Raw genomic sequence first — 27,357 nt, 5'->3', positions numbered from 1 at the left:
CTGGATTTTGGTTGATATTCTGTCTCCATCATATAAAATACACCTCTGATAACAATGATAGACCCTTCATTTCTATGTAAGTGGGCAAAACTTCCACCATCTGCAGGGGAGACAATCATTTTCCCCTCACTGTACCACAAAACGAAATCCGGGAACAGGATCTGCAGTTTCAATAACAACGAACTTCTCTTATTTACCGCCCTTTGGTCTGATAAATATACAATTTGAAGCTTCTTTAAATATCTGCTCATTAAAATGAATATTAAACCTGTGCAAGTTTTAGTTGAACTCATTGAGCACTACAGAATAAACATTCCCCAGTAAATTTGGCAAATCTCTCACCCCAACACTCGCTGTATAGCTTTTATGCTGCTGGTTCCTGCCTCCTCAGTACCGCTTCCCTGAACTTCCAGAAAATTATCATCAGTGGACAGCGCAGTCTGCAGCAAGGCTTTTAGCTTGGGGAAGGAGGAAGTGCCTCGTCATCCTGGGCTGGGGTAGCTGTGTGTTTGTATTGATCAATGTACGGAGACAACTAGTCCCGGAATGCAAGGGTGGCCCCCATACGATGCTGCAAGAGGAAGGAGCCACCCTGAAACCTGGGTCATGGAACCAGCTCAAACTGGAATATAGACAATGATGAGGAGGGGGGGAAAAAAAGAGGGGGGCGGAAGAGAGGTGGGAGAGGGAGAGGGGGAAGAGAGGTGGGAGAGGAGAGGGAGCGGAAGAGAGGTGGGAGAGGAGAGGGAGCGGAAGAGAGGTGGGAGAGGAGAGGGAGCGGAAGAGAGGTGGGAGAGGAAGAGGGAGCGGAAGAGAGGTGGGAGAGGAAGAGGGAGCGGAAGAGAGGTGGGAGAGGAAGAGGGAGCGGAAGAGAGGTGGGAGAGGAAGAGGGAGCGGAAGAGAGGTGGGAGAGGAGAGGGGGGCGGAAGAGAGGTGGGAGAGGAGAGGGGGGCGGAAGAGAGGCGGAAGAGAGGTGGGAGAGGAGAGGGAGCGGAAGAGAGGTGGGAGAGGAGAGGGAGCGGAAGAGAGGTGGGAGAGGAGAGGGAGCGGAAGAGAGGTGGGAGAGGAGAGGGAGCGGAAGAGAGGTGGGAGAGGAGAGGGAGCGGAAGAGAGGTGGGAGAGGAGAGGGAGCGGAAGAGAGGTGGGAGAGGAGAGGGGGGCGGAAGAGAGGCGGAAGAGAGGTGGGAGAGGAGAGGGAGCGGAAGAGAGGTGGGAGAGGAGAGGGAGCGGAAGAGAGGTGGGAGAGGAGAGGGAGCGGAAGAGAGGTGGGAGAGGAGAGGGAGCGGAAGAGAGGTGGGAGAGGAGAGGGAGCGGAAGAGAGGTGGGAGAGGAGAGGGAGCGGAAGAGAGGTGGGAGAGGAGAGGGAGCGGAAGAGAGGTGGGAGAGGAGAGGGAGCGGAAGAGAGGTGGGAGAGGAGAGGGAGCGGAAGAGAGGTGGGAGAGGAGAGGGAGCGGAAGAGAGGTGGGAGAGGAGAGGGAGCGGAAGAGGAGAGGGAGCGGAAGAGAGGTGGGAGAGGAGAGGGAGCGGAAGAGAGGTGGGCGGAAGAGAGGTGGGAGAGGAGAGGTGGGCGGAAGAGAGGTGGGAGAGGAGAGGGAGCGGAAGAGAGGTGGGAGAGGAGAGGGAGCGGAAGAGAGGTGGGAGAGGAGAGGGGGCGGAAGAGAGGTGGGAGAGGAGAGGTGGGCGGAAGAGAGGTGGGAGAGGAGAGGGGGGCGGAAGAGAGGTGGGAGAGGAGAGGGAGCGGAAGAGAGGTGGGAGAGGAGAGGGAGCGGAAGAGAGGTGGGAGAGGAGAGGGAGCGGAAGAGAGGTGGGAGAGGAGAGGGAGCGGAAGAGAGGTGGGAGAGGAGAGGGAGCGGAAGAGAGGTGGGAGAGGTGAGGGAGCGGAAGAGAGGTGGGAGAGGTGAGGGAGCGGAAGAGAGGTGGGAGAGGAGAGGGAGCGGAAGAGAGGTGGGAGAGGAGAGGGAGCGGAAGAGAGGTGGGAGAGGAGAGGGAGCGGAAGAGAGGTGGGAGAGGAGAGGGAGCGGAAGAGAGGTGGGGGCGGAGAGGGGGCGGAAGAGGAGAGGGACTGGGAGAGGCGTTCTGTAGTCCTTTCCTATGGTGGCAATGCTGCTCCTCTACACAGTACAGTGTTGTCACCCTAGGACAGGAAGTGTGTTACTGGCAGGATCACCAGATGAAAATAAAGGAACAAGTCTGAAAAAAAGAAAACTGATGCAGCCACCACATGTCAGGAACATGTCTGCAACTTTATATTAATTGCTGGGAGCCGCTAAACGAAGGATTACTCCGCCTGCTCCTGACCGCGAGTCCCTCCCTGTTCCCGGCCTCTTCTCCTGAACTGATGGGGCCCCGGGGAAGTTTTATGATGGGAGCCACAGCCCGTGAGATTATGATGCATGGGTGCAGAGGCTCCTGGGCCCCCTACAGGAGGGTCGGCTCTACCCCACAATTGTTGGACGGGTCGTAGAACAGTTTTTTTTTTTTCTCGGGTTCAGAGACTTCATTAGAAAGGACGCGCCGTGCTCTGCAATGACATTCACTGTCTATAGAAAGTCATCTGTTCAGCCGCATTACCTGCAGGTTCTGGAGGATCCTGGAGGGGGTGACACTCTTGGGAATAGTGACCACCTTCCGCTGCACCTGCCACCTGGAAAGACACATGAAGGTTTAGCTGATACTGAGCGACCAATGACATCGTTCAATGTGGAAACAAAATATCAGTTTTATGCATTTAAATGTGAATCTGTTGCATTGTTTATATTTATGGCACGTTATACGCCAAACGTGAATAATCAATCATTGAGGTTAGGATCACACCTAGCGCCTCGTGAACGCACTTTCTTATCGCGAGTTTTCACACTACATGCATAGGGCAGCCTATCCATTGCAACTGTTCTATAGGCAAAGCAGCTCATGGACCTCGTCAGCGCTGAGCTTCGTGCACTGCTTGTACCCTTTTGGGTGCTATTAATATTGGCGCCGCAAAGTGACGCGCGTTTTCTGCACGTTTCTTTTAGTATTATCAAATTTATTATTATTAAGTTATTTAGCATAATAGTTTGTGCAGCACCTAACGATCGATGTCCTGTGGCCTCAGTTCACAACAACCTGCTGCATTAGTGTGCTTCTTTTTTTTTTTTTGGGGGGGGGGGGGGGGCAGGGAAGGAGGGTGTACCTGGTTTTGAAAAGGAACCTGCTGGCACTTCCAGTCATATCACTGCAGAGTATCCAAAAGGTTCTCTTCCCCTCCTCCCTGCCGGCAACCTTTTCATTTCGTTGACATATTTTCGTCTACTAAATGAACACTATTTTAGTGTTAATTTAGGGATGCCCATCAGTGCCCATTAGGATGGCACTCTGTGCCCATCAGCGATTGCCTGTCAGGGCATCCTTATCAGTGCTGCCTACCAGTCGCATGCGCAGTGTGAAGCCATAAGGAGTCACAGCCGGCTGCCCGCAGTTAAGTTTGCTGCCGCTGGGAACCCGAACAACACCAACGAAGAACCGACTCGCGTGGGGGACACCGCTGTATCCCTGGACAGGAAAGGGTCCGTTTATTTAAAAAGTCTGCAGACTTAAAAGTTTCCAGAACTGATTGACGCTCCTCTTTAAGTGCTGTGCACCGCGGCTGGGATTAAATGGGTTGTAAAGGTTTGTTTTTTTATTTTCTAAATAGGTTCCTTTAAGCTAGTGCATTGTTGGTTCACTTACCTTTTCCTTCGATTTCCCTTCTAAATGTTTTTTTTCCTCCTTTGTCTGAATTTCTCACTTCCTGTTTCTCCTCAGTAAACTTCACACCATCATCCAAGCGGTGTCTGGTCAGCCAGAACAGCTTACTGAGGAGGAACAGGAAGTGAGAAATTCAGACAAAAGAAAAAAAAAAAAAAAACATTTAGAAGGGAAATCGAAGGAAAAAAAAAAAAAAGGTAAGTGAACCAATAATGCACTAGCTTAAAGGAACCTATTTAGAAAAAAAAAAAAAAATGAACCTTTACAACCCCTTTAATAAGGAGGTTTCAGGGATTTTTTTTTTTTTTTAATTATAAATAAAGCCCTGCAATGTGTGTAAACAATGCAGCACATGTCAAACCTGACACTAGCACACGCGTGGTATGTGCACTGTGGTGTAAATGGGTCCCAACTATTCTTCTCTCACAATGAAAGTGCATCGTTCTAGAATAATAAATCTAGCTGGAAATACACTCCAAACGTTTACCACTTTCTGGTTTTCTATAGATATCACCTGGGGGTATGCAGCTGGGCATTAGGCAAAAGTCGAACAACCAGTTATCCAATTTAAATTATCTGCCCCTCCTAGGGCCGAAACAACTAGATAGATAATTGATTAATTTCATAATGGATTAGGCTGCTTTCACACTGGGGCGGGAGCAGCGTCGGCGGTAAAGCGCCGCTATTTTTAGCGGCGCTTTACCGTCGTTTTAGCGGCGGTGTGCGGGCGCTAGCGGGGTGGTTTTAACCCCCGCTAGCGGCCGAAAAGGGGTTAAACCCGCCCGCAAAGCGCCGCTGCAGCGGCGCTTTGCCGGCGGTATTGCCGCGGTGTCCCATTGATTTCAATGGGTAGGAGCGGTTTAGGAGCGGTGAATACACCGCTCCTTCACCGCTGCAAAGATGCGGCTAGCAGGACTTTTTTCACCGTCCTGCCAGCGCATCGCTCCGGTATCAGAGCCCCTCTGACTTTCACACTGGAGTGAAAGGGGCCGGTTTTTTTCAGGCGCTACACAGGCGCTATTTTTAGCGCTGTAACGCCTGAATACCGCCCCAGTGTGAAAGGGGCCTTAATTATTTTTATAATCTATTAAATCAGCCAGTAACCTAATTGGGGGGGGGGGGGGGGGGAGGAGGAACATCCCACACACTAAAATTAGCCCTTTAAAAAAGTACAAAGAGCAAATAATTGCTACTGTAAATATTATTAGTTTCACAGAAAAAAAAAAATAAAAAAGGAGAACCCCTCACAGTAGGGTTTTGCTTTTTTGTACTATAAAAAGGCTAATTTTAGTTTTTAACCCCATTGTGTTACTGAAGGTCCCAGGCCTGGTTCACATCTGTGTGTTTTTTTGGTGGTTTTTTGCAGAAACGCACCACAGTTCATGTAACATTGATTTGCTATGGGACACGTTCACATCTGTGCTTTTTTCAGCCGCTGCGTATTTGGAAAGGGTCAGGGCTTTTTTTTTTGTGCTTGTGATTTTTACGTATTTTTTGCATTTTTTTTTGGCCAATTTGTTGGGCAGATGGAAAAAAAAAAACAGTGCTTTTTTGGGTTCAATAGACTTCAATGGAGAAGCTGCGAAAATGCATGTAATGCGTTTTTTGCAGCAATTTGTGTTTTTTTTTTTTCATCTGCCCAACAAATTTGGAAAAAAAAAATAAAAAATACGTAAAAGTCGCAGCAAAATCACGAGCACAAAAAAAAAAAAAAAAAAAAAAAAAAAAAAACGCACAGCAAACAGGGCTGCAGAAACACGATCAAAAGCAAACTGCATAGGTGTGTACCGAGCCGTATGCTGGTCACACCGATCAAATTTCAGACGAAAAATCTTTGTACATTCGCTGAATGAAACAATGTTTGAAATTTTCACTTGTTTTTAACATTCTGTTTAAAATTAATGTAATTTCTGAACGGAAACCAAATACATTGTCTGAGAATTCCTTTTACCAAGAAGTTTTCTATTATTTCTAAATGTTCCCGTCACGGTGGTTGAAAACGAACGTCGATTTGACCTCAATAGCGATTAGAAAATCGAATGAATGTTTTATTTTATGAAGGAAGACATTTGTTTTTGTATGTCCAGCATATAATATATTACAGTTCTGTCTGAAAATCTTCAACCACCTTCAGACCGGACCATTTTGCTGGTAAATGACCAGAGGTCTTTTTACAATTTGGCACTGCGCTGCTTTAACTGGCAATTGCGCGGTCATGCAATGTTGTACCCAAACGAAATTTGCGTCCTTTTCTTCCCACAAATAGAGCTTTCTTTTGATGGTATTTGATTGCCTCTGCGATTTTTATTTTTTGCGATATAAACGTAAAAAGACCGCAAATTTTGAAAAAAAATTATATTTTCTACTTTTTGTTATTAGAAAAATCCAATAAACTCAATTTTAGTCATACATTTAGGCCAAAATGTATTCAGCCACATGTCTTTGGTAAAAAAAAAGTCAATAACTGTATATTTATTGGTTTGCGCAAAAGTTGTCACATCTACAAACTAAGGTACGTTTTCTGGAATTTACGCAGCTTTTAGTTTACGACTGCCTATCTCATTTCTTGAGGTGCTAAAATGGCAGGGCAGTACAAAACCCCCCCAAATGACCCCATTTTGGAAAGTAGACCCCCTTAGGAAATTGATAAGTGGCATGTTGAGCCCATTGAATATTTTATTTTTTTGCCTCAAGCGATTGAATAATGACAAAAAAAAAAAAATTTTTTTTTTTTTTTTTACACAAAGTTGTCACTAAATGATATATTGCTCATGCATGCTATGGGCATATGTGAAATGACACCCCAAAATAAATTCTGCTGCTTCTCCTGAGTACGGGGATACCACATATGTGGGACTTTTTGGGAGCCTAGCCGCGTACGGGGCCCCGAAAACCAAGCACCGCCTTCAGGCTTTCTAAGGGCGTTACAGTTTTGAAGGCCATAAAATGCCAAGATGGCACAAACCCCCCCCAAATGACCCCATTTTGGAAAGTAGACACCCCTAAATTTAGGGGTACACTAGTGAGACTAGGTAATAAATGGCGGGTGCCCTGAAACTATAAAAAAATAACTAACCAACCAGCGTCACCTGTAACAGTTATATGGTGATCACTGGTGAAAGGGTTAACTAGGGGGCAATCAGGGGGCTTTATGCGGTAGTATATGGGGGTCCCTGGCGCTATAAAAAGCTGCGGCGAACCTAAATACCTACCTGCCTAACTAGCGTCACCTGTAACACTAATACAGCGATCAGAAAAACGATCGCTTATTAGGCTGGGTTCACACTGGAGCGATGCGGGAACGCCACGAATGCGCGGCGGGTTCCCGCATCGCATGCCTCCCGGCGGCAGTTCACACTGCCCTATGCGAACTGCTGGGAGTGTCAATGAAATGTTAATGACACCCCCAGATCAGTTCGCATATCGCAGTGCGATCTGCAAACTCGGATCGCATGGTGTGAACACCCATGCGATCCGATTCTGCTGCGGACCAAAAAAAGGGTCCTGTTCGAATTTGCGGCGGGTGCGATGCGAATTCAGCCATACTATCTGTATACTATCTGTATGGCTGAACTCGAATCGCACAGAGATCGGATGTGATTTGCACTGCAGTGCGGTGCGAATCACATCCGTTCTCATAAACCGCTGCAATGTGACCCAGCCTTAGTGACACTGGCGGCAGGGGGTGATCACGGGGTTAAACCTTTATTGGGGGGGTTAGGGGGGTACATTAGAACTAAAGGGGGCTAACCCTAACTGCCCTAACAGTTATTACAGTCACAAATGACACCAATGCAAAAAAAATAAAAAATGACATTGGTGTCACTGTGACTGGGGGGCAGGGGTAATTGGGGGGGGTAATTGGGGGGGTGATCGGGGGGGGGTGTGAGTGTGCCTGGCATGTTCTACTGTGAAGTGTCGTGTTGGTGCAACTCACCGATCCTCTCTCCTCGGTGTCGGAACGAAAAATACCGACACGGAGGAGAGATTACATCACTTCCTCTCCTGTGTTTACATTACAGGAGAGGAAGTGATGTCACGGAGGATTTTCATTCGTCGGGAGCGATCGCGAGGGGGTGGCCATGAATGAATGGCCGTCCCCTCATCCGGGATCGCTCCTGAACGAATACCGACCGCCGCAGGCACCGGGCGGGGGCCCGGTCGGGCCCCCGACCCGCGGGAAGGCAAGGACGTACATGTAAGCCCTTATGCCTGCCTGTGCCATTCTGTCGACGTACATCGTCTTGCGGCGGTCGGGAAGTGGTTAAATAAAAAAAAAAAAAAAAACAATTATTGATCTCAGAGTCTGATGATATTTACCAGATTCACCCTCTAATACTATACATCCCCTCTAATAGTATATATCTCCTCTAATACTATACATCCCCTCTAATAGTATATACTGTATATATCTCCTCTAATACTATACATCCCCTCTAATAGTATATACCGTATAGCTCTCCTGTAATAGTATATACAGTATATATCCCCTCCTAATAGTATATACAGTATATATCTCTTTTGTCTGTTATTCTCAGAGTGGATTAGATATTTTGCTCTCTAACCATATAGTTGGTTATTTAGATTTACCACTGCATAGAGATATTTTAAGAATAAATTGCCTTTTTTTTTAAACTTTAAATGTTAACTAAATTATTCATCACACTTTAAGGTCATTACCGATTATTTGGAAGAATCGGCCAACTAATCGATTATGAAATTGATAGTTAGTTGCAGCCCTAGCCCCTCCCCTCTGCCCCTCCTAAGCTATTGAATGCTGGTTTCTGATTGGTTGCTGTAAGTCTGTTCTCTGCACTGGACGATGACAGAAGCTGTACGGGTGGAGTACATGGTTAGCGGAGCGCATCTACCAGTCAGGCCACTGAGGTTCTACAAATACCTGAGAAGAATCTGGGCTTCGGATTTTCCGTATTTCTTGGCCATCTCCAGGATGCTGGGCTCCTCCAGCAGGACCGGGTCTTCCGGTTTTCTCCAGCTGCGGTCCGGAGATCCCAGAGGACTGTAGCCTGTAACGACCAGTCCATTGGCCCGACAGTGAGCGATGAGCTCGTTCTGAGCCAGGTACGGGTGACACTCCACCTACAATCCGGGAAGGTAAAACACTTTAACAAATCACTATTTAAATATCCCCGACTCCCTCAACTTCATTTAAATCCCAACTCCAGGCTAACTTTTTAAAGTTTGCCGCTGGAAGTTAAAAAAATAAATAAAAATAAAACCTCACTGACCTTCAATTTGTATGTCCTCGGCAGTACCTCTTTTTCCCCACAAGATGTCCTCAGTCTTCCAGGTGAAATGTCACCCAGTGTCACTCCACCTGGAAGACCGAGTGCAGGGTGTCAAGGCCCCGCCCCCTGAGCACAGCCCTGTGCATTGACAACCTGTTGAGGCAGATGGTTGGCACATCAGCACTGCTATGGGCATCATTTACAATCCTCTATCGCAGGCAGAAGACCAAAGAGTAAAATGACATGCAGTGCAACTCCATGTCTCCAAGTGCAACCCCCTGTGTCTTCGGGGGCCCCCTGTGTCCGCACAGTCTCTCTGGTCGGCTGGTCAGCTACGCTCCTCCAAAAGTACCTTCAGTTCCTTCTGACAGAGGGTAGGGACCTTGGTCCATGACAGGGGAGAATTATTTGCAGCAGTGGGCGTGTCTGGGAATGTTCCTTCTGCATCACAATTAGGGGTCTCCAGATTACTGATAAAATGAAAGTGGTGGGATGTCTACGGGAAGCCTGGATGGGAAAAAAAATCCAAAGCCTTGACCAGGTAGGGTGCACTCCCTGGATACATTATCAACTTTTACTGGAGCACACCTTTTACATTATGACTCTTCTGTGCTTTTCAGCCCTGTCTTTATACAATCAGACAAGGTTCACAGCCGCTGCCCTTGGATACATTGATTTGACATAAACCATTGATTTCGGCTCCCAGAGTCTTCATCTTCAGAAGTTTTCGGATGACTCTGCGGTAGTGGGATGTATCTGGGATGGGGAAGAGACGGAGTAAAGGACGGTGGTGGAGATCTTTGTCACATGGTGTGAGGAGGAACATCTCTATCTAAAATGTGACAAAGACAAAAAGTAGCCGGTTGTGGATTTCAGAAGGAGGAAGCCACCAGTGACCCCGATCTCCATCTGAGGAGTGGATATGGGAGGTAGTAAAGAATTACAAGTATCTGGGGTAGGGGCGGCCCATCCATTCAGGGTGCCTCCCCCTCTATTCGCTCCACCATCTATATCAGCATGAATAGCATAGCTTGAATCCATCCACAGCCGCTGAGGCCACCCCCCCCCCCATTCATGCTTCTGGCCCCCTTCAGGATGCCGGGCGCATGAGTTACAGCGGCGGGGGGGCGGTTGTATTTTGAAGCACCTGATTAGAGCCAGAGGCTCCAAATAGGCTTCACAAAATGGGGTGAACTCGTGGTGCAGAGCATTGCTCTCCGAGCCCGCCCAGGTGTGTAATGCCGTGTACACATGATTGAAATTTCGCCCAGCAAAAGACCGATGAGAGCTTTTCATCAGAAAATGCGGCAGTGCATAGGCTCCATCGGAAATTTAGCTGTCTCAATTCCCGCCAGCAAAAATTTGATAGCATGTTCTCAATTTTCCAGACGGAAAAACTTTGTCGGAAATTCCGATCGTGTGTAATGCAATTCCGATGTGAAAAAAACTCTAGTCTGCATCACCCTCCAAGGCAATACATAAAACCTGGCCTGCTAGTGGGCCCTGAGGACGGGGTTGATGATCACTGCTCTATAGGATGGGCCAGAGCCACTTCTACTTTGAGTAGACTGGAGGTCCTTTATCATCTGCCGGACAATGCTGAATGTGTTTTATTTATTTTTTTCTTTTGAGTCTGTGGACGTCAGCGCTCCCCCATATGCGGGGCCCCCGGCGCTCTCCTGTATGCGGTATACGATATGTCCGTATTTCATCCATCCGTTTGCGGATGAAATACTGGCATACATTCATCCCTATGGGATATCGGGTGTCTGCGGATGAACATCCGCTATTTTCCGCCTCCGCTACTGTCCGATTCTGCAGATGGAGGAAAATCCTATTTTTCTATCCGTCTGCAGAGCGGATCGGATGAACACGGACAGACGTTCCCCCCATAGAGGAGAGCAGAGAGCTGACAGGGTGGTCCCTGCACAGTGTCCGGAGACCGCCCTGTCTGCTGCCGGCTCAGCGGAGACACCGGAGCGATCCCGCTGAGCGAGCGGATCATCATGGGGCGGATCATTACTGATCCGTCCCGTGTGAAAGGGGCCTTAGGTGGGTCTATGTTTGCTGTATGACTGCCACAAACATTTTCACTTTGTCAGCTCCATCTGCTGGCCATAAGCCGGTATTTTCCTGACCGAGGCATTTTAGGAAAATACCCCTTTATGGCCACTAGATAGAGATGATCACCATAGAAAATAATATGCGGATTATTTGTGACTGCGGTTATAAATAGTCTCCATATGTTAGAAGAAGGAAAGAGGGAGGAAGATGGAGGAAGAGGGAGGAGAAGAAACTGCTATATAATCTTATATACAAAAGCCGGTTGATGCAAGTTTGGACAGTGGATTCATGCAGATTTCCTACCTGCAGCACAGCCGGCTTTATGGTGGCAATTCTGATAATATCGTCAATCTGTCGCTTGTTGAAGTTGGATAAGCCGATTGCCTTGGTCAGACCCGTCTCCACCAGCTTCTCCATGGCTTTCCACGTGTCCCTGTAGTCGGTGAAGTCGTACTGCAGAGACCCGTTCATGCTCTGAGGGAAGATGTTGTCTCCTCTCCTAAGACACAAAAAATATTCATGTTACCGGCAGGTAAAAAACACCCATCTCCTCACCATGCTGGGTATCCCAGGTATAATTTAATACTTCTGTAGCACCCTTGTCCTAAAACAGGGCCGATAGCACAACTAAATTTACTAGGTGGTAACTAGCCTGGCTAATTTGAAGTCTTTGATCAAATGAGTTTCTCCTAGAGTTTAACTGTGATTACTCTCTTGTCAATAGGGGGCACTGTTACCTTTGTCTTTTCAAATGATAGATTACAGTGAATATGTTATTCTCAGGCAATCAGCAGGAGTTTCTTTGGCTGCTGAGATATAGTCTATTATTTGGAGAGAGTCAGGCGATCTGGGTTCTTTTTCTACCCGGGCTGCAGCCTGGGTGGGTGTGTGTGGGGAGCAGCAGCAGAGGTTTAGGCCTGAAGCCTAACCACATGTAAAAAGGAGCTCAGCCTGAGGGGGGGGGGGGGGGGGATTTATAAATAGAAGGTGCAATCAGCGCAAAAATAAGCAACCCCCCAAAATGCAAGCTGAACACTGAATGATTTTCACAAAATAAAATGATAAAAATAACGAAAGTGCAGCGCAAATGCAACAATATAATCCAAAAAGCTGGGGAACTACAATTCCCAGAAAGATGACTCCACCGGTCAAGATCAACAGTTTCAGTAATGGTGACAGACCCTTCACCTTTGAGCCAAGTTCTACGCTCACCTCTAGGGATGGACTCCTGAGCCAACAAGAAGTCATGCGAGGAGGTCCCACACAAAAGGTAATCAGAAACAAATCAATTAGAACTTCTCCTCCAGGTCGGTATTCTCTCTCAATGGGGGCATCAAACTTTCGTAGCAATAATCCAGTTCGAATGTTTGTAGAAATATGTATACAGACCGGGAGGACGCTACGAAAGTTTGATGCCCCCATTGAGAATAACGATTTGGGGGAGAAGTTCTAATCGATTTGTGATTACCTACCTTTTGTTGAAACTGTTGATCTTAACAGGTGGAGTCATCTTTCTGGGACTTGTAGTTCACCAGCTTTTTGGACGTTATCTTATTGTTAAATTTGCATTGCACTTTTATTTTTATCAGTCTGATGGGAGCCTGGATCATTGCCAGGAGGCATAGGAGAAGAAGAACTTGCCAGAGGATCAACCACTCCTTGCTGGCGGCAGGTGTCAAAGTGATGGAGTTTTGATGGAGTACCAGAGGAGATTATCTTTTTATAACAGCAGGTAAAGCGGGATGGAGCACGGCGGGTAGCGGCGAGTAAAGCGGGATGGAGCACGGCGGGTAGCGGCGAGTAAAGCGGGATGGAGCACGGCAGGTAGCGGCGAGTAAAGCGGGATGGAGCACGGCAGGTAGCGGCGAGTAAAGCGGGATGGAGCACGGCAGGTAGCGGCGAGTAAAGCGGGATGGAGCACGGCGGGTAGCGGCGAGTAAAGCGGGATGGAGCACGGCAGGTAGCGGCGAGTAAAGCGGGATGGAGCACGGCGGGTAGCGGCGAGTAAAGCGGGATGGAGCACGGCGGGTAGCGGCGAGTAAAGCGGGATGGAGCACGGCAGGTAGCGGCGAGTAAAGCGGGATGGAGCACGGCAGGTAGCGGCGAGTAAAGCGGGATGGAGCACGGCGGGTAGCGGCGAGTAAAGCGGGATGGAGCACGGCGGGTAGCAGCGAGTAAAGCGGGATGGAGCACGGCGGGTAGCGGCGAGTAAAGCGGGATGGAGCACGGCGGGTAGCGGCGAGTAAAGCGGGATGGAGCACGGCGGGTAGCGGCGAGTCCGAGGAATCCAGCAGGTAGTGGTGGCTGAAGCTTGAAGAACACAGCGGGTAGCTGTGAGTGAAGCTAGAGAAGTCCAGCAGGTAGCTGAGAGCTAAGATTGAGTATCTACAGTGGGATAATGTGAGTGAATTTGTTGCCATAGGAGACAGCAGTTGCTACGAGATACAGATCGCTGCATTCAGCTTAAAGGCCCTTTTCTGTATTGCCGTCTGCCTAGTTGCTATTTAATTTGCCCAAGGGTGTCCTGTGCCCTACCCTACCCCTCTCTCCCCTCTTCCTGTAGTTTTATTTCTCTTTTTATTCATCTTTAAAAGTGACTGGCGCCCATCTTTCCATCTTGCATCACACCCACTATGCCTAGTAACCTGCACCCTGAGGAGGAATGTCAGCCCTCCCTGACTTTGGGGGTCACCACCAGGCCTCCGGAGGTCGGGGAGACCGCTGCACTGATGACAAAGAGGCCCCCCGCTATGCTGCACTGATGACAAAGAGGCCCCCCGCTATGCTGCACTGATGACAAAGAGGCCCCCCGCTATGCTGCACTGATGACAAAGAGGCCCTGTCACAGGATCGCCAATTATCAGCTTTCCTTTCCTCAGGCAGTGACAGCACTAAGGAAGGAGAACACTGATAACCGGCATTTGTTTACATGCGCTCAGCTGTGATGTCATCACATGCCTGATGAAGGGGTCCTGCGTGGCCCCGAAGCGTTGCACTTGTCCTTGTGATGTGATCTTCCTGCAATAAAAGCTTTTGGACCATATCCGAGGATCCTTGGTGTTCTGGTGAATATGTACATTTATCAGCTGTGATTGGACACAGCTGATCACATGGTAAAGAGCCAACATCACCGGCTCTTTAGCTTGATCGATGATCTCCTCCGAGAGACACCGATCCCCACCGATCCCCACACTGTATGGCAGAACCAGAGCGCTCCCACCAGATTGTCATTTTACTATACAGCGAGCTGGAGACGATTAATGTAGCTCTGCAATTTATTCTTAAAGAAAACCTTCACTTCCTCCCACCACACTCCAGAGACATGCTGGGGGGTCAACTGGCTCCTGTCTAGATTGGCCCTAGTAGGTGCATGTATGAATTACCTTTAGATTGTAAGCTCCTTGGGGGCAGGGAGTGATGTGAAATGTAAAATTATATATATATATATATATATATATATATATATATATATATATATATATATATATATATATATATATATATATATATATATATATATATATATATATATATATATATATATATATATATATTGTAATGGACGCCGTGGCTGGGTCCTGGAAGGACGCTATATTTCCCCTCTGTTTGGGTTGTGCTCTCTTTAGGGAATGAAAATTGATTAACCCACCTGTTAGAGGAAGTGTCTTTAAAAGGCAAGACAGGAAGTGGTAGAAGGGTGTGGAGGAGTGGAGAAGACATGGTGGATGGTGTTTGGCGTTTGTTTTGGGTTGCAGCAAATGAAGTGGACAGCAGTGTCCTGTTTGGAAGGCTCCTGGCAGGAGAAGCTACCTGCCATCAAGACCAAGCTCTGTTTCTGATAAGGACAGCTGTTCTGAACTTTGCAAGTCGTTGAGACTACAAACCTTTTTCCTTTTGTTTTTGGCTGCTGTAAAGCTATTTAAGTTAATAAACCCTTTGTTGTATGAAAAGCCTGTGTCCTGCGGTCTACCTGGTCCCCCGAACATTACAAGTGGTGCTCGAATGCGGGCAGGACAAATTTAACAGGCATTTTTTCTTGCTATTTTTTTTTTTTTTTTTTTTTGTGGATTTGAACTGACATTTAAAGGGACAGTACAGTGAATTTATGTCCTGGGTTAAAGCTGCACAACTGCGGAAAGCTGAAACCATGGAGGAGCTAATTAAACAGCTGTCCTTGGCGAATATACAAGCGCAGACCCGCCATGAGGAAGCTAATCAGCGCTTAGCAACGCAGCACAACGAGGCACTGGCTTTGCAGCAAGAAAATACTCGCCTGTTGGTGGCCCAGTTAGCAGCCCAGCAAGCGACCCAACAAGGGGTTATGCAGGATCAGATGGCGGCCTTAAAAGAAGCAGTGCAGCAGCTTTCTCAGGGCCGTGAACAAGTGGCCGTTGCCCCTGGCAACCAGGTGACCATAAGGGCAAGCCATTTCTTGCAGAAGTTGTCCCCGAGTGATGACGTAGAGGCGTTTCTGGCAACATTTGAGAGGACGGCAGAGAGAGAAGGGTGGCCCCAGGACCAGTGGGCCGGCTTAATTGCTCCTTTCCTCACCGGAGATTCTCAAAAAGCCTATTTTGACCTACCACCAGAAGATGCTAAAAATTATCAAAAACTAAAGGCAGAAATACTGGCTCGGTTGGGGGTGACTACGGCCGTTCGGGCCCAACGAGTGCACCAATGGAAGTATCGTCCAAACCGGCCACCGCGATCTCAAATGCATGACCTGGTGCAACTAGTAAAAAAATGGCTGCAGCCCGAAGTGTTGTCTGGCCCCCAAATTGTGGAGCGGATCGTGCTGGACCGGTACTTAAGGTCACTGCCAGATGACCTTCAACGGTGGGTCAGTCATGGAGACCCCAAAACCGCGAACAGCCTTGTTGAGATGGTGGAACGATATACGGTGGTGGAGGATCTGCTTGGCCCCCCCAAGCATCAAGGGCCCAGTCGGCCACGGCCCTTCCGATCAACTGCCGCCCTTCGAACGGATGTCCCCAGGAGCCCTGGAACCAACACCCCGGAAGGCCAAGAGTCACACCCATTACCCCCTCAGCGACCTGTTCCTGATCGGAGAGGAGGGGATGTACAATGTTGGCGATATCATGCCTGGGGCCATACCCGGGCCCACTGCCCATTGCAGGAAGAACCCATGGAATGCGGGGTTCTTCGGAGGGGGTCTTTTTATGCCCATAAATCGTGTACAACACATCTTGACCTTGGAGAGAGGAATTTTGAGTGTGAAGTCCAAGTGAACCACCACCCTGCATGGGCCTTGCTGGACTCTGGAAGCATGGTGACCCTGGTTCACACTAGAGTAATTGGGAAGATCGGTCCGGTAAGCAAAATTTTGCGGGTTGTGTGCATTCATGGGGACACTAGAGAGTACCCTCTCATCTCGGTGTCCATCTCCACAGCATGTGGCACTGGTACTCAAGAGGTGGGGGTGGTAAAGAACTTGGTACATGACGTTATCATAGGACGAGACTGTCCATTATTTGCAAAACTTTGGAGACAAGGAGAACTATCTGAAAGGTCCAGAGACTGGGAAGAAACTAGTCCCTCTGTTCCTGTTGTAGAGGGTAATAACCCTGAGATGCCACATGTTCATAATATGGACCCAGTTGATAAAAACGCCAAGACTTTGGTTAATAATGATGAAAATAGTGCTGATTCTGTTAAAGATGTCAATATGTGGGGTTCTCAGACCTACCTGAATACTGAGGGGGGGGGAACCTTCCCCGCTTCAGGTAATGCTGGGGAAAGATGATGAGGAAATGGCCTCTACCCCTGACTTGCCAGATTTGGGTGTTCCCCAGGGGGCATTTGGTACTGCCCAGATGCAGGATCCCACTTTGGCCAGGGCACGGGAACAGGTTGTAGTAATAAATGGGGAGCCCCAAGAGCCAGGTGCGAATGAGCGGTGGCCACATTTTTCAATACGTAATGAATTGCTTTATCGGGTTACTAAAGTGAGAGAAAATGTGGTAGAATAATTATTGGTACCCCAACAATATAGACGCAAGGTCCTGGACCTGGCCCATGATGATGTGTTAGGGGGACACCTGGGAGTTGAAAAGACGGAGGCACGGATCGCCGACCGGTTTTACTGGCCAGGCTTGAAAGCAGAGGTAAGGAGATACTGTACCTCTTGTCCCACCTGTCAGTTGACCGCTCCGGCGACCCATTTCCGGAGCCCGTTGGTCCCTCTACCCATAATTGAGGTCCCATTCGAGAGGATAGCCATGGATATAGTGGGTCCCTTGGTAAAGTCGGCTCGAGGTCATTCTTACATACTAGTGATCCTTGACTATGCCACTCGATATCCTGAGGCGCTACCCCTGCGGAATACCTCCTCTAAGGCTATTGCACGAGAGTTATTCCAGTTGTTTACACGGACAGGTTTTCCCAAGGAAATACTCACAGACCAGGGCACCCAGTTTATGTCGAAGGTTATGGCTGATGTATGCAAACTGTTCCGGATTAAACAGCTGCGCACATCGGTCTACCATCCCCAAACAGATGGATTGGTAGAACGTTTTAATAAGACCCTTAAGTCTATGCTCAAGAGAGTGGTACAAAGGGATGGGAAAGACTGGGACTGCCTGTTACCAGCTCTCCTGTTCGCTATCCGAGAATTCCCCCAGGCCTCCACTGGGTTTTCACCCTTTGAATTGGTATATGGGCGGAGACCTCGCGGACTACTGGACTTTGTTAAAGAAGAATGGGAAAGTGAACCAATCCAGCATAAAAGTGTTCTTGAATATGTCTCTCAAATGCAGGAGAGGATCCGAATTGTGATGCCGCTAGTTAAGGAACACTCACAAAAAGCCCAGGAGGCTCAACGACGGGTCTATAATAGGGCAGCCAAAATTAGGAACTTCCAAGTGGGGGATCGAGTAGCAGTGTTGATTCCCACTGTGGAAAGTAAATTCTTGGCCAGATGGCAAGGCCCTTTCGAGGTTGTAGAAAAAATGGGAGAGGTAAATTATAGAGTCCACCAACCAGGCAAGAGGAAACCCTTCCAGATATATCATGTAAACTTGTTAAAGCCCTGGACAGACAGGGAACCAGCGACCTCCCTGGCTAGTACAAAACTTGAGCCTCGGGTTGGGGTGGAGAGTGTCCAAATAGCAAATACCCTGTCTAAAACCCAAAGTCAGCAGGCAAAGGAGTTCTTGCAGAGAAATAAAGAAAAATTTTCAGACTTGCCCGGGCTCACTAGTGTCGTAGAGCATGATATTGTCACAGAACCAGGAGTCAAAGTTTTTGTCCGGCCCTACCGCATTCCAGAGGCTCAAAGGAAGGCCGTTTCAGAGGAAGTAAAAAAGATGTTAGACCTGGGGATTATTGAGGAATCGCAGAGTGAGTGGTCGAGCCCGATTGTGTTGGTACCGAAGCCCAACGGGACTCTGCGATTCTGCAATGATTTCCGGAAACTTAATGAAGTTTCCCGGTTTGATGCCTACCCCATGCCCCGGGTAGATGAGCTTATCAAGAGACTAGGTCCAGCCAGGTATATCACTACGTTAGACCTTACCAAGGGGTATTGCAAATACCGTTGACTAAGGCTGCTAGAGAGAAAACTGCTTTTTCTACCCCAGAGGGGAGTTTTCAGTACAAAAGGATGCCTTTTGGATTGCAAACTGCTCCAGCCACTTTCCAGAGAGCAATGGATAGGATTTTACGACCTCACCGGAAGTATGCCTCAGTATACTTGGACGATATAGTCATTTTTAGCAAAGACTGGGAATCACATTTGCCCAAAGTGCAGGCAGTGCTGGACTCTCTTTGGAAGGAGGGGTTTACAATAAACCCTGAAAAATGTGCTTTGGGAATGGAGGAGGTGAAATACCTGGGTTATATCGTGGGTAGAGGGGTAGTGAAACCTCAGGTCAACAAGATAGAGGCTATACAGAATTGGCCCCGCCCCCTCACAAAAAAGCAGGTACGTGCATTCCTGGGCATGGTGGGATACTACAGGAGGTTTGTACCCAACTTTGCCACGTTGGCGGCTCCGTTGACCGATCTGACTAAGGGTCGGAAATCGGTCATGGTGGAGTGGAATGCAGACGCTGAGAAGGCTTTTTTGGAGCTCAAGTCGGCGCTGTGCCAACACCCTGTCCTTGTAGCACCCAATTTTTCAAAAGAATTTATTGTCCAGACTGATGCTTCCGATGTAGGATTGGGAGCGGTGTTGTCACAGGTTATTCATGGCGAGGAACACCCGATAGTCTTCCTCAGCAGGAAGTTAACACCAGCGGAGAAAAACTATGCCATAATTGAACGAGAGTGTCTGGCCATTAAGTGGGCTCTGGAATCCCTCAGATATTACCTTTTGGGGAGGAAGTTTAGGTTGATTTCTGACCATGCCCCTTTAACATGGCTGAGACAGGGAAAAGGGACTAATGCCAGGGTTACCCGGTGGTTCCTGGCACTCCAGGAATTTAAGTTTGTAGTGGAGCATAGGCCCGGGAGACTGCATCAAAACGCAGATGCCCTCTCCCGAGTCCATTGTTTGAGCTCCACTGTTGCCTCCACCTCCTTGGCGTTGGGGCACAGGGGGGGGATATGTAATGGACGCCGTGGCTGGGTCCTGGAAGGACGCTATATTTCCCCTCTGTTTGGGTTGTGCTCTCTTTAGGGAATGAAAATTGATTAACCCACCTGTTAGAGGAAGTGTCTTTAAAAGGCAAGACAGGAAGTTGTAGAGTGGTGTGGAGGAGTGGAGAACACATGGTGGATGGTGTTTGGCGTTTGTTTTGGGTTGCAGCAAATGAAGTGGACAGCAGTGTCCTGTTTGGAAGGCTCCTGGTAGGAGAAGCTACCTGCCATCAAGACCAAGCTCTGTTTCTGATAAGGACAGCTGTTCTGGACTTTGCAAGTCGGTGAGACTACAAATCTTTTTCCTTTTGTTTTTTGGCTGCTGTAAAGCTATTTAAGTTAATAAACCCTTTGTTGTATGAAAAGCCTGTGTCCTGCGGTCTACCTGGTCCCCCGAACATTACAATATATTCTCACTGTGTAAATTGATGGAACTATATAAAATATCCCTAATAAATCATTTATGACAGGACGTTGCACTCACTTGAAGGCATAGGGCCAGTGCATGAGATAGAGGTCCAGGTAGGAGAGCTGGAGATCAGCGAGGGTCTTCTTCAGAGCCCCCTCTACATCGTCTGGGTGATGTTTATTATTCCACAGCTTGGAGGTCACAAATATCTCTTCTCTTTTCAAACCCTTCCAGAAACAAACAAAAGCCGTTATACATGATGTACAGAAACAAGACCCGGTACCATTGATGGACAGTAGATGTGGATATTTTGCTGGAATTTGTAATATATACAGGTGAGACTCGGAAAAAAAAAAAATTGTGAATATCAGAAGCATATACAGAAGTTGGTTGACTTTGCCACCCCCTGTGACCAGACCCCGCTTGTTCCTGGGATATACCCAGTTTGCCGTCTGATCATGACGTCTGATCTGAACTCTATCCCAAATGATGAAGTTCGGATGTTTCCAGTGAAGGGTGATCCTGCATCATACAAAGACATTGTAAACAACGGTGTTCTCCTAACCTTGTGGTAACAGTTTGGTGAAGACCCTTTTCTGTTCCACTACAACTGTCTGTGACCCTGTGTACAAAGCCAGCTCCATAAAGACATGGTTTGACCAGTTTGGTGTGAAGGGACTCGAGTGTCCTGCACAGAGCCCTGACCTCAACCCTACTTTTGGAAGAATTGTTTGTAGAAGGGCTTTTCATCCAACATCAGTACCTGCCCTTAACCCTACAGAACATCTTTGGGTTGAGGTCTTCTCATCTCAAAAGACATTCAGAAGGTTTCAGGACATGGGAGGAACTTGAAAGTCCTGCACAGAGCCCTGACCTCAACCGTACAAAATGTCTTTGGGATGAATTGTAATGCAAGTGGTGAGCCAGGCCTTCTTATCCAACATAAATACCGGACCTCATATGGGCAAAATTTCCCACAGACACCTTCTGTCAGGGCTGGGATCAGCCCTTCCTTCTCAGAGCTGGCCTCTCAGCTAATTTCCAGCTCCTATCTCTCTCCACAGTTACTCAGCTGTTGATGATATCCTGCTGGTCAGTCCTGCCTACTTAAAGTGGAAGTAAACCCATCGATTTAAACAGTTAAAAAAAAAAAGGCATGCCGGGAATGCTAACTGCACATTGGCTGTGCTCTCAGCCAAACTATCTTACCATCCAATGGCTGGTGTGATAACAAATCACATGTGCAGCACCATAGCAGTTGAAGATTAAACAGAGGCAAAGATGGCAGCTTCCTTAGCTGAAAACGATAGGGGAGTTTACTTCCACTTTAAGCCTTTCAGCCCAGAGGATCTCTGCCTTCACCTTGGTCAACATCACAAGAGACAATCTCCTGCGTTCCTGTTTAAAGATTTGTTTTGCTGACGTCCCTTCTGGCTCCAGATCCTGCTTGCTGTTCTATTACATTGATCCCTGACTTCTGGCTTGTCTGACTATCCATTCAGGTTACTGAACTTTGGCTATGTTTTGACTACGTTTGTCCTTTTTACTATTAAACAACTTTATTTAACTGTACTTCTGTCTCGGTCTGATTTCATGGTTTCTGACACCTTCCAAAGTCTTGTGAAAAGCCTTCCTAGAAGAGTGGAGGATATTATGGAGGCAAAAAAAGGGGGCAACTCCATAATGACCTTGGTTCTGAAATGGTATATTGAAGAAGCTTGCATAGCTGCGGACAATCTTTTTGCCATAATGGGTACACCTGTTGCCCAAAACAAGAAAGGAAGGCTCACTGACCTAGTGCATTACCATAGACAGAGCTTTATTAAAAACAGAACATATAGCAAAATGGCTACTCACAAACGAGTATTGATAAAAGGCATAATCAATAAAATTGGGTCCATCACACCGAACATCCACACATCCAGATCTGATGTCAGATGAATCGACTAATACCCCAACAGAAACGGCTGACACGTTTCAGGGGAGAACTCCTTTCCTCAGAGCCAAGAAACGCGTCAGCCGTTTCTGTTGGGGTATTAGTCGATTCATCTGACATCAGATCTGGATGTGTGGATGTTCGGTGTGATGGACCCAATTTTATTGATTATGCCTTTTATCAATACTCGTTTGTGAGTAGCCATTTTGCTATATGTTCTGTTTTTAATAAAGCTCCGTCTATGGTAATGCACTAGGTCAGTGAGCCTTCCTTTCTTGTTTTGTTTTCTCCAGTATTTGAATACCCAATATTCCGAGGAGGGCTGCAAGACCTTTTTTGACACTACCATTTAAAACTGTCGGTATCACACTTTGAAGGCAGAGACACCAGAGCGCAGGAGAAGTTCTCTGTTACACCTGTTGCCGCCCCCCCATACCTGAACTTGCAAGGAGTACAAATTCCTACAGACACCCTCCAAATTCTTGTGGAAAGCCTTCCTAGAAGATTGGAGAATGTTCTAGCCATAAAAAAAAAAAAAAAAAAAAAAAAAGGGGGGGGGGGGGGGAGCAACTGCCTCACAAAGGCCATGCGGGAAGGGGGTGCCCATCAACTTCAAATTAAAGGGTCATGGTTTGGAAGTGGGATGTCCATCAAATTCAGAGATGTGATGGCCAGGCACCCACAAATCTTGGCCCTACAGGCTACAGAACCATAGTCCGCACATGCCAACTAAGATAATAGCAAAATCAAGATGGAGGAACTCATGTGCACGTCAATTATTTTACCGGATCTCCGAGACTTTCCTTGATGGCTTCTCCAACTTCAGTTTCATTTCCGTATACGGAGGCACAGTCTATGTGCCGATAACCGACACTGAGGGCGTACTTCACAGCGTCCTTCACCTGCCATGAGACAAGAAGACAAGTTCACAAGACTCAAGCCTTGGATGGATATTACTTGTGGCCATCAAGAAAGTCATTGGTGAATTTAAAACAGGGTTGGGAAAAACAGATCTATATGCAATGACTCTTATAAGCTTACTTCCACTATTTATGCACACCTCCTCACTCCTCGGGTTACGACCCACGCATATAGTCTCAAACCTAAATGGGAGGTTGATGTTGGCCCGATGGAGGATGAGCAGTGGGGAGAGATACTATCGGTATCGACGGAGGTGTCCCCAAAAATGTCGGATAGGTTGACGCACTTATACGTACTTCACCGGGCCTCTATCACCCCTGGGCGGTTATCTAAGTACAGACAAGGATTTGACCCTCTTTTCCCCCCTTTGTGGTGACCCGGCCAGTACATTCTATCATCTCATTTGGACTTGCCCCCCCATCCAGAGGTATTGGGCTCAGATAATCCAGTTCCTACATGACCATATGGGGTCCCCCCTCACGCTCTGCCCACGACAATGTATACTTGGTCTCCTTCCCCTTCAAGATGAAAGTAAATATCTTAGAATATTCTTACAGGAGACCCTCTTCGCTGCTAGGATGCAGATAGCCAGATTGTGGCTTAGACCTGATCCCCCAACGCTCCAGCAGTGGAAGAGAGCTGTTAACCAAACTCTACCCTATAAAAAAGACTCATTTATGCCAACCGAGGTTGCCCTATGAAATTTCATAAGATTTGGGATGAATGGATGAATAGTCCTCATTGCTGCACAGGATAAACGTTGTGCGCGGTTGGTGGCAGTATTCCCCTTTAATAAATTCGCCTAGAGACTCTGTTATATGTATATGTGTATTACCTGTGGTCATGCTATTGTGTACACTGTATTTTCTAGTCTATCCTGCTGGACATGGACTGTCTTTCTTCATGGTGCTTGGCGCTTGTTGCGCCTACCCCTTTTTGTTTGAGTATTGCTATGTAATCTTTTTTTTTCATGTATGCTCAATAAACTTTACTCTGGTTAAAAAAAAACAGATCTATATACTCTGGGAAAAAAAGGTTAACCTGTTCCTGCTGGCTGTCCGTATGTATGCAATGGACGGCATGGGAGTACCTCACCACCCAGCCATTGCACATATGCATCCATAAGGCACTACCATTCAGGTCATCAACAGCTCCTGGTCATTATTTAGCATTGGGGGCTCCTGACCACCGTGACAGCCAATCATAGTGGTTACAGGATCAAGAGGTCTTCATTTCCCTGAGTAAATGACCCTTAAAAAAGTGCTGCCTAGTGGCAAAAGGTTAAATATATATGTATATATTTTATCTTGATGAACCACTTGGTCTTTTGCTGCTTCTATCATTTTCATTACGTGGGATCCGATCCCCTATAACCTGCATATTTATAATTATTCATGACACCCTTTCATCTATTCAGTGTGAGAGGTGAAGGGGCTGAATATCTATTATCTTCCCGTGACATAAACGCTCATCTGTGGCGGACAGCTGCAGGCTCCATAATAACATCCATTAAAAAAAAAAAATGAGGAAAGATTTATTCAGAGATGAAAGAAAAACCGCACAGAGTATTTTCCAGCGATCAAGGCGGCTGCGTCTCAGAAGTGGAAATAACCCGCAAGCACATTACATATTAAGGACGTCCAGATAAAATGAATCAGAGAGATGTAAAATGTAATAAAACAAGAAGATTGTGTTTAATATCGGAGATGGTCTCCTCCCAGTACAGATCATAGTGTGGACATTCAGCAAACACAATAGTGAACACAAATTGTTGTCCTTTGAAAATTAATTGGAATTTCACACTATGCGGGTCTTGGTTGATGCGCCCGGCTAGACTTTCCCTGAAATAAACACTGGAAACAAATTCTACAAATCAGATTTTTTTGGTTTCCTAAATACGAAACATTGTTCTACTGGAAGTAGGCTTGGTCTGGCGTTCTCCTTCACGTTTTATTGAGAATGTTGGGAGTATTTGCCACAGCTCCTCCAGTTGACGTTTCCAATCATGCAACTGGGAGATGCTTTAAAAAAATAAAATAAAAATTAAAATAAAAATGGCTTCTTTTGGTCGGAGTTCCTGATGTAAAGGGGTAGACCTTACAGAAGCAAGCTTCTGAGCCTAAAGAGTCTGGGAGTTCTGAGCAGAGAAGGTCACTCCATCACCACCCCTCTTCAACAACAGTCCACATACCTGGCTATACTCATCCATGTTTTATTGATGTTGGGAGTATTCTCCACAACACCTCCAGTTGTCAGGCCCAAGCCACTGAGTGATGCTTTCAAAAACAATGGCCGCTTTGGGTCTGAGGTCCTGATGTAAAGGGTAGAGCCTATAGAGGAGCCCTTCTGAGCCCAGGGAGTTTTAGAGGGCTGGGCAGAGAAAGTAATTCCATCACCACTCTACTAACAGTTGCCATGTCTGGCCAGTGTCCATCACGTTTTATGAAGAATGTTGGCAATATTCTTCAAAAACGCCTCCAGATAACGCTTCCAATCCCCCAGCTGGGTGATGTTTTAGAAATCATGCCCACTTTTGGTCTGAGGTCCTGATGTAAAGGATAGACCCTATAGGAGGCAACCTGAGCCCAAGGCAGTGATGGCGAACCTTGGCACCCCAGATGCTTTGGAACTACATTCCCCATGATGCTCATGCACTCTGCAGTGTAGTTGAGCATCATGGGAAATTTAGTTCCAAAACATCTGGGGTGCCAAGGTTGGCCATCACTGGCCTAAGGAGTCTAGGAGGGCTGGGCAGAGAAAGCCACTACATCACCACTCCCCTCCAACAACAGTCACCACGTCTGGCCATTCTCCATCACGTTTTATTGAGAATGTTGGGAGTATTCCCCACAACAGCTCCAGCTGACAATTACAATCCTCCAACTGGGAGATTCTTTAAAACAATGGCCACTTTTGGTCTGCCACCTTGATGTAAACGGTAGGCTCTATAGAGACGACCTTCTGAGCCCAAGGAGTTTGGGATGGCTTGGTATAGCAAGTCATTCCATCACCACTCCATTCAAGCCTCTCTTATCCCACAAATGCTGGGAGTTGTAGTTCTGGTCCCAATTTTAGGTCTTTGACTTGTGATCTCCTCAAACGACCAATGTTGAACACTTTGGCTTGCCACAAAGGATATTAGGAGGCAATTTTCAAAGTGTGATTTAAGGCTTTCATTTTTTGTTTCCCTCCACCATGACGGCTTGTGTAGATTGAGGTTCTCCTATGTCAGGGGTTTCTTAGAGATAGAAGTTCCTTGTAAAGTATTACCTGGCCAGGTGCACTTTTCCACGTGCCAAGTCCAATAAGCGGAATCTTCTGACCGGTGTACAAAGTATCACACTCAACAGCATTCGCCATGTTTGCCTTTAGGTGAATCTGTCATGAAAGAATGAAAAAAAAAAAAAACAAACAGTCATGATAATAAGCAGATGGAGCTCTTGTCTGTACATAGGAGGGGGGGGGGGGGGTCAGAGATTTATAATCATTCAGAAAAGGACATTGTGAGAGCATCATCCCTTCGAGCCAACAAAGTGGCAACATCTTTTATTTTTTTTTGCTGTGTCCAGGAAGGAAACTCAGATGGGAAAAGATGAATGGTTTTGCTCATCCATTTCCTCCTGCAGATAGAAATATTCACCAAGCAGGAAAACAACCAGAAAGCCGCCTGTCAGGATATATTACATCAAATGCCCAGCTCACACAATGGCCTTCGCGCCAGACCTCACTTTCTGATTGGTGGACATAGAAGATAAAAAAAATAAAAATAAAACTGCCTTATCAGCCAGACTGGTTCCTGTATATTCTCAGAGCGAATGTCCCAATTAGCAAACGTTAAATACTAACGACATCATACAAATGAGAAATTTCTCGATTATTATACAGGATTTAGAGAGCGCCAACAGCTTGCGCAGCGCTTAACAAAATAAAAGGCGGACATTACAGATACATTAGAATTTGGTATAAGAGGAATCAGAGGACCCTGATCATTAGAGCTTACAATCTAAAAAAGGAGGGTTAATTGATACAAAAAAAAAAGTTAATAGCTGTGGGGGGGGGGGGGGGGGGGAGCTGATGGAGAAAGTAAAAAACAAACAGTGTTAGTTAGAAGCAGGATAGGCTTCTTTAACCACTTGCCGACCGCCGCACGATGATGTACGTCGACAGAATGGCACGGGCAGGCATATAGGTGTACATGGGGCCCCCCCCCGGTGCCAGCGCCGGTCGGAATCCATTCAGGAGCGATCTGGGATGAGGGGGCGGCCATTCATTCATGGCCACCCCCTCGCGATCGCTCCTGACGAATGGAAGTGCAGCATGACATCACTTCCTCTCCTGTAATGTAAACACAGGAGAGGAAGTGATGTAATCTCTCCTCCGTGTCGGTATTTTTCATTCCGGCACCGAGGAGAGAGGATCGGTGAGTTGCACCAACATGACACTACACAGTAGAA

At 47.2% G+C, this 27,357-nt stretch overlaps 1 protein-coding gene across 3 annotated transcripts in view; it reads right to left on the bottom strand.

Moving 5' to 3' along the window:
• Positions 1-27,357, bottom strand: part of AKR1A1 (aldo-keto reductase family 1 member A1) — a 60,055-nt gene that overhangs the window by 7,380 nt on the left and 25,318 nt on the right. For all 3 annotated transcript variants that reach the window (XM_077450772.1, XM_077450773.1, XM_077450771.1), the window contains 6 exons: positions 26,174-26,281; positions 22,768-22,884; positions 20,122-20,273; positions 11,343-11,538; positions 8,627-8,826; positions 2,572-2,644 (listed from right to left, as the gene is read on the bottom strand). In XM_077450772.1, the coding sequence (XP_077306898.1) occupies positions 2,572-2,644; positions 8,627-8,826; positions 11,343-11,538; positions 20,122-20,273; positions 22,768-22,884; positions 26,174-26,281 (846 nt within the window). The remainder of the gene's footprint in view (positions 1-2,571; positions 2,645-8,626; positions 8,827-11,342; positions 11,539-20,121; positions 20,274-22,767; positions 22,885-26,173; positions 26,282-27,357) is intronic.

The sequence above is a fragment of the Lithobates pipiens genome, unplaced genomic scaffold, assembly GCF_037356315.1.
Source record: "Lithobates pipiens isolate NorthernLeopardFrog02 unplaced genomic scaffold, aLitPip1_a1.2 Scaffold_23, whole genome shotgun sequence".
Taxonomy (NCBI): Eukaryota; Metazoa; Chordata; class Amphibia; order Anura; family Ranidae; genus Lithobates; species Lithobates pipiens.
The sequence above is the reverse complement of the archived record's forward strand: the minus strand, read 5'-3'. Positions and strand labels throughout refer to the sequence as shown.